This window comes from Larus michahellis, chromosome 19, assembly GCF_964199755.1.
Source record: "Larus michahellis chromosome 19, bLarMic1.1, whole genome shotgun sequence".
Taxonomy (NCBI): Eukaryota; Metazoa; Chordata; class Aves; order Charadriiformes; family Laridae; genus Larus; species Larus michahellis.
The window spans coordinates 8,495,053-8,510,003 of NC_133914.1; the positions used below are offsets into that span (position 1 = coordinate 8,495,053).

Below are 14,951 nucleotides of genomic sequence, written 5' to 3' on the forward strand. Positions count from 1 at the left end.
TAACTTATCTTTTGGGGCGGTTAGCATGGCTAAGAACTATCAATCCAGCTTTTCCAGAATGATGGAAGAAGCACTGCAGGACACTTCCAGAATGGTGGTATTTGACTGTACTGAAGATACTCATTTAAATAGTGTGTGCTGCTGCCAGGGTGGAAATATCTGTTAGGTGATCACAGTTGCACGTGCTGAAAAAAGCAAGCATCCCATGGTATTAACATCTGTTAAACCCAGTCTAGGTTAAACATAAGACAGAGAGAAAACACTGATGAGTATAAGGGAAAGATCAGCATAAGGATTAGAAAAAAAGTATACGCTTCGGAAAGACTGGGAAAGCTCTTGGATGACTGCTATCAGAACAAAAATAGCTTGAGAGATGCCGTTAACAGCGCTAAGCCTATCCCTATAACTCTATCAGATGGCTCTTTTCCAACTGTTATTCACACCTAATATAAAGTATAACCTGTGTTGACTGGGAAGCTGTATCAGTATCTCATTGCTCTAATTAGGATTCCTCTTCTGCTTTGCAGCTGGCCGCTCGTTTTTGTGCCAATAGTTATCTTCTAGCTCTGTCGATCTTTCTTGTCTGGCATTTTCCTCAGACTGAAACACTGCGGTTCACAATTAATAGCCATACTTCCATCTCTTTGTACATATCATAAGATACATAGGGATCATAAGAAACTGATCATCAGTTTTATCATTTAAGCTTCATCTTCCAAGTTCCAGCTACAAGTCACCTGTGATGAATGAAGTGGCATTGTCCAAGCATGCAGAGATGGCACTGGAAAAAAACAGAAGTCAGCCAGAGTTGAAACTCAGATGCTGGACATAAGAGGGCAAGAAGGGCTCTCTACATACACAACAGTAGCAAAAATAAGGATAATGCAGACTGCAGACCAGCTGCTGAACCTAGTGGTAATGGATATGGAAAAGGCAGAAGCACTGAATTCCTCTGTGCCTCAGGCTTTAAGGGTAAGGTCTGCTTCTCAGGCCTCCTCTGGCTCTTCTCTCAGTGTAATCTCAACAAGTTGGGGGAATGGACTGACAAAACCCCCATGAAATTCAAAGGCAAAGCCTTGAAACTGTGACTGAATACCCCCATGCATCAGGACAGGCTGAGGACTGACTGTTCTATGAAGAAAAGTGAGAATCCTGGTGGACAACAAACTGAAGATGGCATTACAAAATGCACACTTCCCAGCAACGCGAAGTTAGGATGAAGAAAGGGAGAAAAACAATGTTTTGACATTCACGCTGCCTATCTTTCCACAGCTGACATCAATGCCTCATTCCAAAGCTTAGGCAGCTGTGCAGGCAGTAGAACTTCCCAAAGACTATCCAGAACTCCTAAACTGGTAAGCTTCAGAGGAAACCAACTCACCACAAATAAAGTATCTGAAACTTGCAATCATAAAGAGCCCGTCCTATATGCAGATAATTTGGTTCCCTCTTCACTTCTACGGACAGAAGTCTTTCTTAATTAGGTAACACCACAGCAAAGACTAAAATAATAACGACGCTTTAGAGGAGTGGTAATGTGAGGTAGAAAACTGCTCAAGCTTGGGTCATACAGTAGTGAGCAGCAAGAGAGATTTATGCCTTCAGTGCAAGGCTTAACAATAAGGATGTACACTCAGCGTATAACTGCTACGTATTTTGCCCTTCAGTAAAACGTAGATAGTGGAGAAAAAGACGTAGACAGACTGGCAGGAGCAGTTAACCACTGAAAAGAGACTTGTGTAGATGTGGAAAGCTGTCAAGACAGTAGCCGAGGTACAAAGGACATCTGATTATTACTTGTCCCTAGACTTCTAGATGCCTTCCCTGCTCTAGATGTCTGAATTATTATCGGATGTGTATTGTTGTCCAAGGAGATCTTTGATACTTCCTAGGAAGGCTGGGGAATTAGCTAATTAAAAGTTACAGCTTGCCTCCTGTCAAGCACCATGATGTTTGCCAAAATGTCAGAGGGAGAGGCAGAACATGAATGCTCTTTTGTTTGAGACAAGACAGGCCGTGCTCTTGGCTAACGTTGGTGGACACAAATCGAGAAGGTTTTGAGGAGTGGGGCAACAAATGGACTTGGGCTCAGGGACAAGTTGAAAGGAAAACGTAAAGAGACACTATCAAGTTAGTAGATGCTCTATTGGCAGGGTGAGAAAAATTTTTGCTCCCCAAGAAAGTACTTAGAAGTTCCTTGCCCAATACTCATTAGTAACCCAATGTGAACGCACCTTTGGAAGAAGAATATCCTGTAGAAAGTGATTTCAGCTTAAACTAAACTTATTTTTCACTGTTTATAAAGTAGTACCTTGGTAGTGTCCTTTCAACAACTGCAGCAGAAAGAAATACAACAGAAGTAGCCTGACAGCTATTTCAGGATAAGCTTTATACAGTGGGGTGAAAATCAAAGTACTAGAGATGTGAAACCACTGCAGAAATAGATAATCAGCATTTCGTTTTTAGCAGCGCTAATAATCAAAGGAAAAAGCGTGGCAACCTTAAGAAAGAAAAAGAAAGATTGGTAAAATAACTGCCTTGGTGTAAGTAACATCATGGAGTATGTTAAGGAAAAACAAGAGAAAGACAAAATGAGCAGTATGTGCAAAACACACAGCTTTCAAGGCACAACCACACCGCATCCGAGCCAGCGACTTCTTTTTCTTTCTAGAGCTTCCATTTTCATTTACTTACTCTATCATATGAAGTGACAACCTTTAACAGTTTAGATGGTCATGAGCTACAGGCAATACAGAGATCATAGAATGGTTTGGGTTGGAAGGGACCTTAAAGATCATCCAGTGCCACCCCCTGCCCTGGGCAGGGACACCTCCCACCAGCCCAGGTTGCTCCAAGCCCCGTCCAACCTGGCCTTGAACCCCTCCAGGGATGGGGCAGCCATGGCTTCTCTGGGCAACCTAAATATATGGCCACAGATAGATGCACAGATAGTGAATGTCACATAATCAAGATTATACTGGCATTTGCGGTATCTGGGTGGTAGAAGATTAAAATACTGGTCACCATTACTCACACCACAACTTCTCTTCCTAATTAACTGTCCCAGTTAAAATGGCTTCAAATTGGATAGTTTAGTCAAACGTTCCAGAAGCTATACATGACAGACATGCTAGGAAACAAGCAGCACACAGAATCAATCTTATATATTTATTTATTTTTAAACCAAGGAATAGCATTCTGGTTCATTACGTAGTTGCCAAGACAACATTCAACATAGGGAAGTGACAAATTTCACCTGGAAAATATATCCACTTCTACATATCAAGCTTTGTTTGCAACAGGTAAGCTGACAAATTTTGTGACATGCCTTTTTAAAATATGACTAGCATTATAACCTTCCTGTCATTACACTAATAAATGCACACACCTAAACAGCGGCAATTCCTCGCTGCAGCAACCCCCTTCGAACACAAGGATGTTACCTGTCCCAGCGGGTTAGCCAAAGGAGCAGTAAGAACCTTTTCTGTGCTGAGGGATTCCGCCCTACCCCGATGGCTGGCTGCATGGAGCCACACTGCCAGTCTCCATCCTGACTGGGTCTCCTAGGATAAATAGCATTTGGATGTGGTACAGGAAACACTACAGAGTGACTGGAAGGAATATTCCTTTTCAGACAAACACTCCGCTCCCATTGGCTTCTTCTGTAAGTGCCCGTCTGATAAGCAAGAGAAATTCCTGAACCACAGGAGCTGCATAAGCCTGCAGGGCTTAGCTGGATTTAAGTGATGTAGCTGCTGCATACTGTGAACAGAAAGGAGTGAGTTACAGAAAGGAAAGCTGCGTGGTAAAGCTGCAGGCACCAGTGCTTTACTCAGACAATAAAAACACGGTCTAAAGTTCAAAGCAGCTGAACTGTGTGTCTTAGCGGGTGGTGTTAACACAGGGAGTCTCTTCAAATCGCACAGGGATACATCTGCCCCACTGCAAGATACCGAAGCATTACTCGGGCAGACATGGAAAACAGCTGGCAGACGGGAACCACAGCAGTGCAGAGGCAAGCGTGTTACATGCAGGATGGGCTTCACAACATGAGAGCAGATTAACTGCTACAACTGCCTACAATGCCTTGGTAGCTTTCCCTGAGTTCATTGGAACACCCTCTTCACTCACGTGTAATTAAGAAAAGCTGCAGGTGCCAGGTTACAACAGGTTTGTGCCACGCATCACTTTTTCACGCCTCTAGCAAGAAGCCCAGTATCCTCATCTGTCTTCTTTCAGAAGTTACTCTGAGTACCATGTTTTAAGATTCGGGATGTAGGAACACTTCCAGTCAATACAGGTGTGAGATTCAGCACGAAGCTACGATCCATCCTATCTACCTCTAACAGCTATCCTTGACATTAGAGTGCAAAGAAATCAAGCTAATTAGGTTTGTGAATCCCAGCTCTAGAAAATTACTGCTGAACTGTTGCGCATGTTCAACCAGCTGGCATCAGGTAGTCAATTCTTTAAACAGCAACATAGAAGCAGAACAGCCAGAATGAGCTTATTTCAGGGAAAAGGAGTAGCAGCAACAACGACAACAGCTAGAGTGCCAGCATAGCAGACAATTGTTTCAAAGATCGAGACAGACAACTGTCTAAGGAAAAACAGTAATGAATTTGGGAAAAACAAACAGGAACTTAGCTTCCACAAAACCTTTGAAATTCAAAGTTAATAACTCATGTGGAAAGAACGGGTTTAAGAAGAATAAGTGCAGATATGCAAGAGTACTACTACACTGCCTAAAAACGGACACACACTTTCACTGCTCCCTCTCCACGGAAGCTATCTTCTGCTAGACTAATGGCCTGGTAACAAATACACTTGAGATACTATTCCTATTTAAAAGGTTCATGAAAACAGGATCAGACTTACAGCTTGTCCGTTTGCTTCATAAAGTGGGCATTTTTGTTTGATCTTAGCCAATTCCATATTCACTTGTTTGCTGACCACAGCCATGGGATTTCCTCCTGGAAAACATTTTGTACAGTCAACAGAGTGCTCGTGCAAAGTTTGTCTGCAATTAAATACAAATTCCACAGTTAAAGCTATTTCAGAGGCTAAACACACCAACTCCAGTGCAAAACGTGCTCTAGTGAAGTAATATAACACTGCTGAAAGTCTACTCTTCACAGTAATTCTTGCAACAAAGTCATGAAAAAAACCAAACCTGCCCACCAACACTTCAAGGACAGTATGTAAAAAGGGCTGCTTATAAAAGCAGAGTTCTAAGGTGGCAGCAACCTTAGTACGATTGACAGTTTATAGCTATAAACATACGTTCAAAATGCTTGTGAGCAGAGTGTTTGAAAAGCCAAGGGAAGCTCCCACAGCTGCACAGTAACTTCGGAAGCTTTTGAAAGTGTGGTGACATGGAGCTGGAACCTGAAGAATTCAGTCCCTAAAATCTTACTGGAACTCCAATAAATGACACCTGTGAATACAATCTATGAAGAAGAACCACATACAGCAATTGTACCTGGAAGATACGTAACTAAACAGATTAGAAAGCAATCTAGGAGATTCCACTTAAAAACATGAGAAAAGCAGAAAGCGTCAACTTTAAGCATCCAGAATCACTACACGTCAAAGTCTCTGTAAGTACAGCACAGGAAAGAAAAAGAATGGACACAAAGAAGAAATGGCACACGGGAGAGGCAACATGGGCTTCCTCCACAAAACTCACTTTGGGAAAAGTTTTTCACATCTAGCTTCCCACTGTTCTCTGATTCTGCAATCCAGCCAAACCCAGAGCCTTAGTTCAAAACAGAGGGGGCAGTTCAGCCACCCTACCTTCCTGTCTTCAGAGAGGTGACTGAACAAGCAGAACAGAGTTTTGAAATAAGTCTAAGTTCATGTTTCAAGTTCAACAACCTACTAAAAATTTTAGTTCTTCCACAGTTTACTAACAAACCCAGAAAAGACCCTGTAACTTCAGTCTTTCACCTTCCCAAACCACAAGCCCAACCCCTTAAGTAGTCTTCCCTCCTCACATCTCTTCCAGATTCAGAAATATGAAGGATGCCCTTCAAACCATCTCCTTCACTACGAGAATCTTTCCTTCTCCGTAACGTATGCTGCCTCATTCAAGGCAAAGGGTAGATTCTTTTGGAAAAGAAACAGCCATGATGAATTAAAACATAAAAATATTAGGCAACCTTAAATCTGTTTTACCAGGACATGCAACTTGTCTGGGAACAGCTTCGGGATGCAATGTAATAAAGACAAACCATAAGACAGACACTAAGTTTTGGCAGTAAGTAAAACTCAAGTTTTATAGTATTTTATCATTTCACTGCATTACTGAAATGTATTCCACACTAAACACCTGCCCATCTTCTTAGCAGAGTAACCAATACTAATAACTGATGCCCATCCAATAAACCAGCATTAAACAGGAAGAAGCATAGCTTGTCTGCCATTATTTTTTCAACTAATTTTGAAAACACTTAGAGAAAGGACTTTCTGGGTTTAAATTCTGACTTTAAGACGGGCTCTACTCTTCATTCCCTCTCCTCCCTTTTTTTCCCCCATGTAAATGCAAAAACATATTCCATCTCTTTGGGGTCTCTCCCATCTTATAACTTTGCTATTTATTTGCTCTTTCTTACTTCGGTACTAAGCTAATCCCCTCACTACATCCCTACTTCTCCACGTTCAATTTCAGCTTCTACTTGGGAAGATCCAAGGGAACAACTACGAGAGTTACCAAGAAATTCTGCCCGCAGACCTGAACTCAGAGGCCACTGTCAGCTGGGTAAAGCAGCTTTAGAAAGACTTGTTCAGCAAGTGCAGTAAACCCAGGGCAGATACCACCTTAAAGGAACTGGGCAAAGGAACAGACACACAAAAGGACAGCATGCCAAGGAAAGAGCAAGGAATTACACTAAGCACAAGTGATCTGTAAAATAATGGATCCACAACAGTTTGATGAGGTGACAAGCACCTGTATGACTTCAGTGACCAACGGCAGCTATGGCACCAACCAAAATCCCAGCGTTTAGTACAGGCTGCCATCTGTTCTAAAGATTCACTGATGAAAAATGCCAACTGCCAAAGAAATTGAACATCTACTTTTTAATAGTAAAAAATACCCAATTATTTTGGCCATGAAAGGGAATAGCATAAGGTTTCAGATTTGTAACATCTTGCTCCACAATTTTCCTCCACATTTCTTTTAATTTTGAAAAACTCACCAAGTCCTGTTACCACCATTGCTCCTAGATCAGCAACATAGTTCCCTTTGCGAAAGGTAGCAACTCTTCCTCCTACTCGGTCCTTTTAAAAGAACAACAACATATTAAACCTCTGGTAACGTTCGACATTACGCCTCCCTTACATACAATCGCTGAAACTTCTATAGAACATGGTGTAAGTATTCTCTTATCCAAAGGTTCAGTAAATAGGATGTACACTTCTCCAAGAACCTCTGCAAATGAACGCTTGATCTCAATTAATTTGCCTAAGGTAAGGAATAAAATGTTTAAGTTGCATTTACATTAAAAAAAAAAAGAAAGAAAAAAGGCAAAGAAAAAGAAAAAAAATAAAAGCCTAACCTGATTTGGACAGATTTAACTATCTCTACAGCAGGATCTACTGTGATTCTAAAACCAATCCCTCATTGTCCATGGACAGATTAGGTTACATTCTGTATTTCCCCCACCACTTCCCACCACAAAATCCAATAGCTATATAGGAAATGATTCAGGTGGGCTTGAGAAAACTAAATGGTAGGGTTAGAAAAACCATCAGCCAATTATTCCTATCCTCCGCGGAAGAGCCAGCTATCGATCGCAAAGATAACCATGAATCAACAGCCCATTTTAGAAGCAGGAAAAAAAAAGGTTTTGATTCTTGACACATACTACTGACTTAAGGATGACACTTATTTTCCTGCCACTTTAAACTTAATAAGGAAAAAAAAATAAATATCTGCCTTTCCCTATTCTTAGTCCGTCTAGCAGGATGATAGAGAGAAATACCAATTACAGCTGGGCAAAGATCCCAAACAGCTACCGATTAATAAAAAACGTAAAATTTGAATTTTATTAATTAAATCGGCAATTCGGAAGCATGTAAACTAATAGTCTAAAAGTTACCGAAAATGAGTGGCACAAACAAACTACCACCCGAATCACTGAAATCATGTGAGAAAACACCAGACAGCCTTAAAAAATAAAAAACATACAGACTACTCAAGAAGAGATGCAGCAGACTAGAGAAAAATGACTGAAAACATTGTGCGTTATTTTAAAATGGCCTCTTTCCAGATCTACATACTGGTTATAACGAAGATGAGTAGAACAAAACCCAGGTTACAGCACAGATCTTTTTCTTCCAGCTTCAAAAAAAACCCCAAAAGCAAAAACCAAACCAACCAAGCAAGCAAGAAGTCCCACAACACAAACAACGGGACTGTTGTGCTCTCCTTTGCTCTAGTGGCGTGGAGCCTGAGAAGCACAGAGCCAGCAGCACCAGGAGCAGTAGCTAGCAAAATTAAGGGCCTGAAACATTACTGTAATAAAAAAACTTAAGCAGATTATTTTCATTTGTGCTAGAAAAGTGTCAGAAGCAAATATACTAACAAAATGACGTCAGGAAGTAAAACATAAGATAAATTCAAATTTAATTCGTCAATAGATTCATTTATTTTACATGACTATCAAGTTGTTCTCAATTGATTAGATTATCTGAAAATAAACTTCCACTTTGAAAAAAAGGAGATTCCACTCAGGGCTGGATATTAAAGACTATCTTATTACTGGAAGAACAATCAGCTAGTTCATGGACCACAAAAAGTAGCTCTATGTAACTTTAAAGCCTATGTTTAGCACACACTAATAAACAAGGGAAGGAATTAACGTAGACTTAAAAGGTGCAAGAAGAAAAAAACCTGCCTGATGTTGTCTGGCAATTCCAAATAATGATTCTATTTAATAGGCAAGTTCTTGAAATGCAGACTTGCATTCTGCTGTCCAGTGAAAAATCAGTTCCTGATCACAAAAGGAAGAATGTTCCAAGCTGTTACTGGTGTAAGCGTAGGACACTAGCACCCGATGTGGCACCCCACCCCCGAGGGAGCATTAGCCATCTGCCAGCGAGAACAGAAGCTCGTTTCCTAGTGAGACAGGTTTAGTACTCAGCAATACAGCACAGCCGTCTGTAACGACACACAAACTTACCCGTCTCGGGCATGCTGCTGGGAGACTTAGCTTTAAGCTAGTACCAAATGGGGTTACGGGTTAAGTTTCCATACAGAAGTAAAACAGCACAGAAATTCATACCCTGGCTTCCAGAACTGTGACATCCATCCCAAAACTCTGTAACTGGCGAGCTGCTGCCAACCCAGAGACTCCAGAACCGATAATGATCACCTTTCCAGTCTTCTTGGCTAAAGAAAGGGGAAAATAAGCTACAGGTTCTATATGCGCATCACTACACTGGAAGCGGTCATGTTAAAGTTGCATTTAAGAGATACCAAGAACAAAAAGAAGCTTCCTTCTCATTGGCAGTTCTGACAGAGCAAACTCTTTAACTGAATAAATAGCCACAAGAAGAAAACTGAAGTAATTACGCACATGGTATAGCAACAGTAAGACACTTCACAATTTTTCTTAATGAGACAGGTACAAGAAAAATACATCAATGGTGCATCTGTGACAAGGAAGAAAACAGGAGGAAAAATACTTCTGAAGGACAGCTGTTTGAAGAAACTGAGTCTTATTAATTACGGGGGGACAAAGTATCATAGTCTTATTTCTTTCTGCCCCAGAAGAATAAAACCTCGAAAGGACAGACAATTTCAGCAGTTGTAAAATTCAAGCATCAGAAAAGCGTACAGCATTGTTTCTGCCTTTGTAATTCAGATGAGGAACAAGGATAACTCATTAAACAGTGACAGCCACCGAATCATCTTCCCTCTCAAAGTGATTTACTTAAACACGTGGCTTCGCCATGTCAAAACAAAACACATGAACATCTATAGCCAGATGGCTTTCCCGCCTTTTTTTTTTTTTTCCCCTCAGCATTGCAATCCTAAAAGAAGCACTCCGAAATTTGTCCCAACACATCACCGAACAATAAAACAAAACTCCAACCAGAGACAATTTTCAAGTTTCTTACTTGGAAGGGGCTTCACTCTTTTGTAGATACCAAAGTTGATTAGACCGTGCCGTTCCAGATAGCTGTGTACTCTGTGAACAAGCACTGTATCACCTAAAAAATTGTAATGGTTTAAAATTATTCTGTATGTTTGGCAGCACGTATATACTGAAAACATTCACAAGCAAACGTGTCACAGCAGCAACCCAGCAAAGTCACACGGAACACATCCCTTTCTGCATCCCCAGCTGCCCTACCGAAAAATTAATCTTCTCAAAGAAGGGCGAGGTTAAAGCTTTCCGGAAACCACAAGCTGTTTTCCATGATATACTGCAGTTTTGAATACTGCCCAAAAAGCTGTACAGGACATTAAATGCTTCCATTTGTTTAGTGCAGAAGAACACTTTGTCTGAAACTGACTGTGGAAGTCTGGAGATCTTCACACAGAACTGTAATGCGATTTGCCAGTTTTAAGCCACCCCATTACTAGAGCACCGAATTCTCACTTTTATTTCTATAAACACAATAATTCACTATTTTGCAATACTCGATAGCGTATCTGCATTCATTTCAGCATTATTTCCTTCTTTAATTCTCTTTCTTTGTGGCTCCCCTCCACCCTTTTTCAGTTTATTGGGATCTTTTTTGGGAAGGGTGGAATGGCCTACATTCGCAAGCAGTAACTCCTTGCCCTTTTACTGCCTTCTTTCATCACGGCCACTCCGTCCAAGTCTCATGCAACCTTTTAATACCTCCCAGGAACCTTACAATTAACAAAATCTCACAGCTGCAAATCACCACAAAGTTGTAGCGAACCTTAAAAGCTGCAAGTGAATTCAGTCACAGGAAACTTCTTTAACAACCCCTCTTTTTACCAGCTTTTTTGAATTCTGCGAGGGATATATTTCTTTACCAGCCAAACGAACCTAACAAACCTGAAACATGAGCGTACTGCATTCTGTACAGGAACGCTCGTGGAGCTCCACTAACAAAAGGACCCATATGAAGTCCTCTCTTAATTCTGAGCAGCTTTTCCCCAACCAAAACTGAAGAAGCATAGCAATGACGTGTACAGTATGGTTTTGGCAGTAGAAGACTTGACTTACTATTATACGGTGCTTCCAATTGTTGGATAGTTGCCTCAAATGTCAACTGAATCTTTGGATTATCCAACCAGAGCTGCAGCTGTATTTAAACAAACAATAAGACATCTTATATTAAGCAATACAGAAGAGGTGTTTCCCATGTTTCCATATTTGTTACCAACACTGTTAGGAGATGAAAGGCTCTAACAAGTTAAGCTTCAGCAGTGCTATCCAAGCCGCACTGAACTTCGCCTTCCCATGATTTAAGGTGCAATACATTCCATTTTAACTTCCTACGCCATTTGAAATCAGTGGAAATGCATCAAGTTAGCAATCTCCTAACCACACATACAAGAAAACATACACAGGAAGAACAAAAGCTACGAAACAAAAGCGCCAGAATGCTTACGTGTACAGCCTTCCTTCCACCTGCATAGGTGAGCGATATTTTAATTGCAACATCAGCCACCATCTGACGTTTCGGCATCAAATTTCCCATTATTTTTGTAAAAGCTACAGAAGTACATGTCATCTTACGAAGTTTATTTACTTCACAGCATAGATGGCAATAGTTAATAAATAACATTTTATTGCTCAATCTAGGTCATACACAGCATCTCCACACCATTTAACATTCCAGAATGAGTCATTTATTCAGGTATTTCTCTACAATTGCATTACTGAACTTCACAGCTCCTCACAGATACCAAACTAAAGTGGAAATCATACAAGTATAACGAATAGGAAAGATTAAGAAAGAATTTCCATATAACTTGGGAGGCCATTTGAGGCAAAGTTTCCGAGGCAAATTTAGCATAGTACTTTCTTCTACTCGTTTTCCAAGTAATTTTTAACAATGTTCTTTCTGATCGTTTCCGAGTGTGGAACTAACCATTTCATAGTACTATGTACTGCCACGCTGAGATCCATTCTCAGCTGGAAGAGCGCACAGCCCATAATCTGTATTTTTTAATATAAATCTCTATGTATGCATATAATTACTTCCGTTATTCACATTGGTTTACTTTTATTTAAAATTAATTTAATCTGCTATGTTATAACCCAGTTACTCATAAGAGTCTTCATCTTTTTTAGGTTTTGTAGTCCCCATTTTACTGCGTAAAGTAACTTAGCATGTGTAACGACTGACCATTTCTTTACAAATTCTGATTTTTAGACCCTCTACAAATACACAGACCACTGCAGGCCTTAAAAGATTTTAAAGGCTTCAAACCACAACTGCCCCGCACTGCCACAACAGATCATTTACCCTACATTCTGCTTTGTAAATTTTCACAACAGGAATTTAGCAAGAGCTTTTACTGTTTTGCAGGCTTTTTTTCATCGGTTGGTTAGTATTTTGTTTCGGGGTGGGGGGATTCATGTAGAAGATCACATGAAGTGGATCTCCGTTCGCTTTCTCACGAGTCCTTCAAAGAACTCATATGGATCGTAAAGGATGACTTCCCTTTATAAAAGCTACTGTGAGCCTTCCAAAATGTAAATGTATTTTTACTTAGCAGGTCATTCATTCAATTCTTGATTCCATTTATTACCAGGCAAATTAGACTAATAAGTCTGATACTTCCAACTCCTCTAAGCTCTGGGAACCCCAGGTGTTCATGCCCTCTTCGATATTTTCAAATCCCTCAGTACTGTGCCAGATATAAGAGGATGCACATGGCAGCCCACAGCTCCTGCAGAGCTCTGCTGAGCACTGGGTTTGTATTACCATTTGCTTCACTGGCTGTTCTAGAATCTCTGCTATCGTGACTGGAGAAGATCACAGAATCATAGAATGATTAGAGTTGAAAGGGACCTTGAGGATCACCTCCTTCCAACCCCCCTGCCATAGGCAGGGACTAGTCCGGGTTGCCCAAAGTCCCAGAGATCCTCTCACAAGTCTTCCTCGGAAGGCGATTCCTGCTTAGGAACTTCTCCAAGTTCCTCCATAGCGAACAGGGACTGAAGACCAACAGTGCAGCCCGGCAACTATCCCTTTCCAAGCACTCCTTTAAGTCCTGGTGATTTATTAGTTTCAGGGGAAGGCTCTTCTGCTTCTAATGTGTTTGGAAAACAATTCCTCACTATACGTTTTGAGCAAACTGTTTTTCAAACTTTCTGGCTTGCCTTGATCTGTTTTTACATATCTCACGACTTCCCGAAAGTTACAACTTAGGTTAATTAGAGGGAGATTTCACAGGAATAACAAAAGTCATACTCTTAGCATGAAGATGTCTACCATGCATATGTTTCAAATAACTTCTTTATGTTATTAAGCATTGGTTAATACACTGTGATGCCCCTTGATCATCTTAAATCTGAAAAAAACTGAATGGTGCATAAGGTGTTTTCTCTCTTACCTAGGGTAACAAAGCAATTCTGAAAATATTTCTTGCTTTTCTACTGTTATTTTTTTTAACATGATTTAAGTTTCCTGAAACACTCTTTTCTAAATACAGGGCATTGTCACAATTTAAAAGCATCATCTGCAAAACACAATACTACCGCTTAAGTTTTATTAAGGTTTAAGCTTCAGGTGTGCTTGCCTGAACCCAAGTGAATGAACTCCCCACTGAATTACTTGAATGTAACTCCTTTTGATATTTTAAATTGCGTGGAAGTTTTGGATTGGGCAGAAGTGCTACAAACATTCAGAAGCAGAGTTTCATTTCTTCAACGGTAGAATTTCTTTCATGAAATCAAAGCTGGCAAAGTAACTATTCTATTCTGAGAATAAGCCACATGACTGGCTCGATGTCCCAGTATTACAGCAACTGAACGATAAGCAAAGTAAAAAAATAAAAGCCGAGAGGTTTGCCTTATTCTATGCAACAATGTATTTGACTGAATATTATTCAAGTATTCTACAGAGACCTCTTTAATCTGAGATCAAGTAACAGAACATTTGCACCAGCTTTCTATTTGTTTCTGTCTTTTTAAAAGCTGTATTAGCTGAATCACATAGTTTTGATGGTTGTTATGACTGTGTTTTGGAGATTGTACAGATTCTACAGCTTCTTTACGCTGCCTCACAGCACTGCCTCAACCAAGAACTGGGTAACACCTTCCTTGGCAACTTAGAGCATGATGGGATGCGAGAAATGAACCCTCACCCTCTCGAAATAAAGAAACAAACAAATGAACCTATCAGTTGTTAGACATGGTAACTGCCAATAAGTCTTTGGAAGGTACACAAGTGTCCCATCCTTTTTCCATCAATACTTTTACAACAAACTTACGGTGCGGTTCCTGATGTACAGAAACACCTTCTGAGTCTGCTGTGGCCCACTGATTATATCAGGGAAGCAGGCAGCTTCTTGAGATGTCATACGGTCGTGTGGAAGTCTACTCTGGAAAGCTGCACCCTCCACACCTACAATAAAAAGACAAGTTGTCTACAGGCACTGCAAAAGGAACTGCTAAATAAGTATTTTTACACTACCCTTCCTAGCAAGCACACCTAGCCTTGAGATGATAATGGTGCCCAATTCCACGTCATGCTTTCATTTAGTTCTTTTATTTATTTCTACAAGACATGCAGGTTCCCAAATCAACAGTTCTTTGAACAACAGGTATCATCTAGGGTTAGTGAAAAAGCTATACTGCGGGGGGGGGGGGGGGGGGGGGGGGGGGGGGGAAGACACAAAGGAAACCCACAAAACCCCTGAAAAATAAGGGAGGCACGGGTACATATCAATATACTTTATAATATTATATATATTATATATAACACATATATATAATATAATACCAATGAAA

At 40.5% G+C, this 14,951-nt stretch overlaps 1 protein-coding gene across 5 annotated transcripts in view; it reads right to left on the bottom strand.

Annotated features, from left to right (window-relative positions):
• Positions 1 to 14,951, bottom strand: part of KDM1A (lysine demethylase 1A) — a 45,192-nt gene that overhangs the window by 17,682 nt on the left and 12,559 nt on the right. For 4 of the 5 annotated variants that reach the window (XM_074563328.1, XM_074563329.1, XM_074563326.1 and 1 more), the window contains 6 exons: positions 14,432 to 14,565; positions 11,211 to 11,289; positions 10,126 to 10,218; positions 9,288 to 9,394; positions 7,200 to 7,281; positions 4,879 to 4,973 (listed from right to left, as the gene is read on the bottom strand). In XM_074563328.1, the coding sequence (XP_074419429.1) occupies positions 4,879 to 4,973; positions 7,200 to 7,281; positions 9,288 to 9,394; positions 10,126 to 10,218; positions 11,211 to 11,289; positions 14,432 to 14,565 (590 nt within the window). Of the gene's footprint in view, positions 1 to 3,443; positions 3,564 to 4,878; positions 4,974 to 7,199; positions 7,282 to 9,287; positions 9,395 to 10,125; positions 10,219 to 11,210; positions 11,290 to 14,431; positions 14,566 to 14,951 lie in introns of all 5 variants that reach the window. The other variant, XM_074563330.1, reaches the window with a different exon arrangement.